The 6999-nt window shown below is 35.9% G+C and overlaps 1 protein-coding gene across 4 annotated transcripts in view; it reads right to left on the reverse strand.

The window, feature by feature from the left end:
• Positions 1 to 6999, reverse strand: part of LOC108689500 (protein held out wings) — a 49614-nt gene that overhangs the window by 4605 nt on the left and 38010 nt on the right. For 3 of the 4 annotated variants that reach the window (XM_018196276.1, XM_018196275.1, XM_018196274.1), the window contains exon 7: positions 4545 to 4774. The exons of the other annotated variant lie outside the window; for it this stretch is intronic. In XM_018196276.1, coding sequence (XP_018051765.1) covers positions 4689 to 4774 — 86 coding nt within the window. In that variant the 3' untranslated portion in view covers positions 4545 to 4688. The remainder of the gene's footprint in view (positions 1 to 4544; positions 4775 to 6999) is intronic. 4 annotated transcript variants of the gene reach the window in all.

The raw sequence follows: 6999 nt of genomic DNA on the forward strand, positions 1-6999 counted from the left end.
ATAAGGATAAAGTAACAATGTGCTTGACGATACTATATGCAATAAAATATTGTAAAATATTTCAAATATAAAATTAAATAAAATCAAAATAGGCAAGTTTATTTGAACTTCTATCTATAGTCTATAATTTATATTAAATTATTAAACACAGTTTCATCGTAGAACCATCCAATATGGATTAATCCGACATTTGTGGAACATTCTTCATGTAAATATGAAAATATTGTGTATGCATGTATTATGTAAATTAAATGCATGAATAATTTTTTTGAAGAAAATAAATCATTTTAAATAAAAAATAACTCTCAATATCATATGATTATATTAAATTAAAATCTTTATAAACAATCTATGTTACTTAAATCATCTAGAAAGTTGTAAAAAATATGCAAAATTTTTAAAATTCTTTAAAATTTAAAACCGTTTCTATTCCAATTCGTAAAAGAAATATAAAGTGTCAGATTTGAATAAAAAAATTCGTACTAACATATCAAATTCATATACACTGTTGCATTCTGTATGTATTGTATTTATGCATACATGATACATGCGCATATACAAATTGATACGAAAACACGTCAGAAAACACATAAGAAAGGAATATCTGCATAAAAATTGTAATATAAGCAATTTTTATTCATGACAAATGTTTTACGAAGAATAATTTTCGGGTCTCGTACATATTCACGCATCTGTATTTCATTTGTACGTGCGTGTGCATGTGTGTTTGTGTGTGTGTGTGTGTGTGTGTGTGTATGTAGAGCATTATTGTTAATTTTATTTTATAAATAAAGTGGTGCAGTTGTGCATCTTATATAATGAATGAAATTGCGTCTATGATAAGGAATGTCAATTATGTATAAAAAAAATACTTGTTAGTGAGAATAAAATATGTAAAAAGGACGGGAGAAATGCCATCTCCGGCAGCATTGTCCACACTTTCGCGGTTTACTTTATTTCTTTTCCTCTTTTTAAACTCGAACAGAATCGCGAAAAGAACGTAAAAAATTAGTGCGGAAGACAATCGTTTTTATAATCGATTCATTAACACGATAAGAACGAGGCAAAAAGCAACCCAAATAGAATACAGAAGGCATAATAATAAGGACATCATCATAATCCCCATTTGTTACTTGTAAGTAAATTTTTAAGTATCAAATGATGACGTTTTGTAATATCATTACGACTTAATTATGACTCCGTGTTCTACCTGAGAAAATGGGAAGGACAAAAAAATTAAATTTTTACTCGCGTGCGTCTGATTTTCCCGAGGTATTCATAGTCTACTCTTTTTTTAAGATTGTCTTAAGTAATGTCTTAAAATGTAACTTTAGTTCTGTGATTGACTTACGACATCTCAAAATTGTATTCAAGACAAACCGTCTTACAAACATATAAGAACTGATTGTGAATACTGGTCTAAATCTGTTGCGACAATGACAATTTATCACGATTTAAACGACCGGATCGACGCGTTGCATAAACCTTCGCATCGTACCGCGTTACCATCCCTTGATTTCTCATTCGCACAACGGAAATATGTATTCCTTGGGAGCAGGCAATCTATTAATGTCAGACAATTTCTGGATTGACGCCCTGTGTTTACGTGGGGAAATCTTTTATAATAAAACGAGTATAAATAAAATCGTCGAAAGCCTTGAGAGAGGTTTCGTGGAATTTTCCGATATCTCGATAGTATATATCGTTTTGGAATTCTTTGCTAATTGCGCATTATTGACCAAGAGACAATACTCGCGTCTACACAAGTGTCCGCTACAACATCCGCTCCGCAAACTCACGCATGTCCGCGCTACGCCTCGATCTTATAATGAATTTACATTGAGAAAAGAAAAGGTCGATGAAAAATAATAACAGAGATAATCTTCCGGATTTCCATACCAAGAACATACATTCTTGTGGATCTACGTAAAAGCGCGCGTGTGACCCTCGAGATTCATGCAGCGAGCTCGTATTTTACAATTTTCCTCTCGGCCGCGAATTTAATTATAGATTCGGCCTGACGCAAGGTGTTGTTCGCGCGCTCTATTTTCACCCGAGCGAATAATCCTTCGTCGCGATCAAAATTGTACGTCAAGAGTAACTCAAGATATATGTAAAAACCCATGGAGGAAGTGCACACCCACGATCGCAATTCTGACAATCGCGTCGCAGGTATTACTTGATGGTATCAACAACTAATCGGAGTCTGATTGAAACCGTTCAGGAAATATTTCTCGGACTCTGTCCAAAATGTTTTTGCATCTAAATTTCGAATTTTTTTCCACATTTGTAGGATTTCCTATTAGTGCTTTTGAGCCAATTTACTTATTTGTTGAATTAATTATTAAATATTGTAGCTTTGATTTCGTCCGTTTGAAATCAATATCGGTTTTTCAACTATTTTTTAAATAATATTTTTTTAATTTTAAAATGTTAATGTTTTATAATGTGTTTAATGAAAATAAAGAAATTATTTCGTTTCTATTAGTGTTTCTTCAAGAGCTTTATTAATATGTCCCCAATTTGTGTGCTCATCCGCATTCATTTTAATTCATTTCAATATATAATTACTAAGACAGATAATAGATTTAATATAAGCTAATAAATCGTTATTTTAATTATACTTATAATTTCAATTTACATAATACAATCTATGTTCTCAATTTCACTAATAAAGACAAATTAAAAATCTTGGATTCGTATAAATTGTGATATGTATCCTTCCCAAAAAATATTTACTATATTTTAATAATTAAAAAAATAGATATTTATATTTTGATACCGTATACATTAATAATTTAACTTAATACAAAAAATTAAATTTAGTTGTGCTAGTTTTCTTTATGGCTTATATAAATACAAAGACACATTAATAGAAACAAATACAATAAATTACTTATTGTTCAAATATTTATCTTTTATGCGTAAGTAAGCTTTACAGATATGTGAAAAAAGAAAAAAAATATCATTGGCTGCATCGATCCTATCCTTCGAACAAGGCGGCAATGCTCGCGCGTGTAAAACTATCGACTTAAGTCAGCTCGAAAGATCATGGCGCAGTGCGGAACGGAGTTCGCGTTTGATTTCGTTGTACGGCTCGTTTTAGATGCATAAAATGCCAAACGCGCTTTCGACATTCCGAACGCTTAGTACCTGATTCCTGCAGCGGCCCTAAGCCGAGAAACAAGTCTTTCTCTCTCTCTTTCCTTCCAACTCACATTAATCCGCCTATGCGTGATTTCTCTCTCTCTCTCTCTCTCTCTCTCTCTCTCTCTCTCTCTCTCTTTCTACCTCTCCCTTTCTTTCCCGTTACCCCGTTACTCATGTACTATTATGGCTAATGAAAGTTACGTGGCTTTCCACCATCGGAATGGTCCGGAGAAGGTGTGACCTATATCCCTCTTTCTCTCTTTTTTTTTCTCTTTTTGATAGATAGGGATACATATGTATTGCATTAATCAATTCTTCCGTCACGGTCACCGGAAATCTATCTGCATATGCATACGTGTGTAAACGAGAAGTGTTACTTCAACCGATGAGACACAACCGATGTCGATCGGTGCGGCGTCAGGTACACAGGACGAGACGCGCGCGTGCACACACACACACACGCACGCACGCACGCACGCACGTACGTACAACCACCATTGCTGCTGCTCGCGCTCGTGGAGGCTCCAGTCCAAGTGAAAGCTTCCCGAATAACAGCACATTCGTGGAGAAGACACGTGTGAAAGACATATTTTCGCCGCGGCTTCAGCACGAGCCAAAAACCGAGGCGCGTGTTGTGCTGCGCGAGTCTCGTCATATATAAACGATAAAAAGCTATATATGTATATATAAATCTCTTGTCGGAATGATCTAAACACGTTATCATGCTCTCTAAAACTTTTAGACTGTCACTCTAAAGAGTGAAGTCTCACTCATAAAAATTGAAAATTGAGAGAAAATTGAAAAGTAAAAAGTTAAGCCACTCTTTTTCAAGACTGGTTTAACTTTTTACTTTTTAAAATGAGATTCCACTACAAAGTGTTTAGAGAGTGAATTCGAAATTATTTAAATATAGATAGCTCTCACAGGTTTATCATAAATATACAACAAAGTTATTAAGACATTAGGTATACTTAAATCAAAGTTCAAGGAGTCCACTAAAACAGAAGTAAGTCAGGTTGATATAAAAGATTCGTCGAAAATAAAACTCCAGCAAATTTGAATTTGACTTGATGCCATGACTTCAATTTTTTTCTTTTTCATCAAGAATAAGATTATTTAATTCCCTTAAAAAAAAGAAAGTCTGTGACTTTTTTCTACTACAAAAAAACCTAGGCAAAAAATTTTTTACATCAATCTATATATAGTTTTAGCGATCGCTATCGTTTTCTGATTTAGAAGCTAAGTAAGTCGCTTCGTCACGAGACGAAAAAAACGCCTCGATCATTCCGACGTCGAGACTGCAAGGAAGATGGTAAAGACGTTGAAGGAAAAAAAAGATAAAAAATAAAAGGATAAAAGAGAGAACTTAATTGATTGCCTGAGCAGACACTAACCTTTCCGCAATGGCGCGGGAACAGTGCTCTGTTTTTTCTCTCTTTTTCGCTTTTTCTCTCTCTCTCTCTCGCTTTCTTTTTCTCTCTCTCTTTCTCTCTCTCTCTCTCTCGCTCTCTCTGTGTACTCGCATCGTCTCTGTATGTTCACGAGAGAGCGCCGGCCCTTTGATAAGGGTGCTCGCGGATCTGACCCAGGTGCCTACGCTGCTTGGCGGCGGCCGCCGCTGCGCCTGTCGCCAACATATACACAGCATGAGTATGATCAGCAGGATCGTCACTTCCGGCGCAAGATCACTTTTTCTCTGCACGGATCCACAAGGGATCCGCGCTCGTCCGCCCGTCTCGGCCCGCTAAAAAAATCTAGAATCCTGCCGCTATTATCAGTGTAAAAAAAACGACATACATCGGGGAGGGAGAAACCCGTATCACAAAGAATATTTTTCCATCGTATAGTATTTATCATCATTGGTATTTACCGGTATTAATTAATAATATACTAGCAAGGAAGAATCCTTTCTTCTGTTTTCTTTGTGCAACGGGTTCCGGCGACGACGTCGCTACGACGTCAACGAGACGAAAGCGGGTTGTTTCGACTCCGCTGAACACGGAAGAAACCACCCCTTCCGAAACTAATCTGTTCGTGGCGACGTCGTAGGATTAACTCTTAAGTAAGCACATGAGATTAGAGTCACTTCTTCTTCTTAATCTCCTGGATATATTTCCAACTTACCTAAAAAGAGTTACATAACCCTTAGTAAAAGGCAAATCAAACGATAGTGTTTAGTTTCCTCGGGAGAGAAAAGCTCCAGAGTCACTTCAATCGCTATATGATTCTACTGGTGCGCCTACTTAAGGGTTAATGCTGATCGTTACCTCCAGTCTACGACCGACACGCGAGCTCACAATCGTCGATGCAATCATCCCTTCACGACTATGAACACGAAGGACGCGAAAGCTACTAAATGCCTGAAATACGCGCGAAAATACTGCGAATACGGTAGAAATACTGTGGAAATATGATAACGCTCATACACTCTAAGGATGTCCTTTTTTATTCTCAGCTTGAGCATCGCGAGCGTGGAATATGAGACACGTCACTCTAATTCGATATCGAGATTGCTCTGATTTGCTATTCGATATTGAATAACTGAATTGAGTAATGGGACTTGGAGGCACTAGATTAAACTCTCAAAGACATGACTTCAAGGATAATGAAATCAGCTACCGATTTCACATCGTATTAATATCTACTCACGTACAAAGTACCTTGGGATCACCTTACTCAAATAACAAATTGGATTGGACGCACCAGTGCGAACTGCATATTAAAGCATTGATTTAATTTGAATATAATAGTAGAGATGTAAAAGTGACATGCAAATATTTCGAATTATAAAATATATATTTTAGTTAACAGTATAATAAAATGTGATTAATGATTTCGCAATTTATACATAAGCATATATTTTTACGTTATTTTGTGTACTAATCGAATTACGATCTTGTGCACTAATATGCATTGTGCATCCAATCGAATTAAAAGAATCGCATTCATAGGCGTAAATCAACCTGAAAATCTAATTTGAGTTTGGTTTAAGTCAATCTTTCATTCATCAAAAACACTTCTCAAATCACAATTAATAAATCCGATTCAAACTTTGAATCAAGTCTAGTTCGTCTGAAATGGATCAATCGCGGATAATATACGACTATAAGTACAGACCTAAAAGACATCTCGATAGAGCAGCGATAACATTCGACACGCGATCGTGTTCCACGTGCCCGTCCCGATCTCTCGTGAGCTCGCGTTCGGTCGTACTCTTTAGGCAAACTTGCCTACCAGAACACTGTAAGAATACTGTAAATTGTCAGTGAAATCATGCGTCTCTGAAACTCCATGTTAAAAACTTCCGCCTCGGCAAGACGTGACTCCATCGGAGAGACACACATACTTACTTACTTACTTATTTACTTACTTATTTACTTATTACCTTACTTATTTATTTTATTACTTATTAAACGAATCTATCATATAGATATGACATCTCCCTTATATCGAGCTTGTATCTAGGTACCTCGGAGAGATTTTTGCGTATGCGTGTACACACACACACACACACACACACACACACACACACACACACACACACACAAACTTCGTTTATATTCGTAAACATAGACTTGAGAAAAGCTATCGTTGATACCGGACTATTCTCTCGCGCATGGCTCAACATCGCGCAGCTTTTGATTTTTGTCAGTGATATCAGGTAAGTCTTTGTCATGTAAGCTAAAAATGTATCCAACCATTCTACTCGTTCCTAACAACAATGAGTATTACCCGTTGCTTCGGCCCTCAACCTCGTATAAATATATCTATGTAAACGGCTAAATCTTTATAAAAATAAAATTAAATAAACGTATAAAATAATATATAATATATTGCTTGTACGATAAT

Source organism: Atta colombica, unplaced genomic scaffold, assembly GCF_001594045.1.
Source record: "Atta colombica isolate Treedump-2 unplaced genomic scaffold, Acol1.0 scaffold27, whole genome shotgun sequence".
In the NCBI taxonomy this organism is placed as follows: domain Eukaryota; kingdom Metazoa; phylum Arthropoda; class Insecta; order Hymenoptera; family Formicidae; genus Atta; species Atta colombica.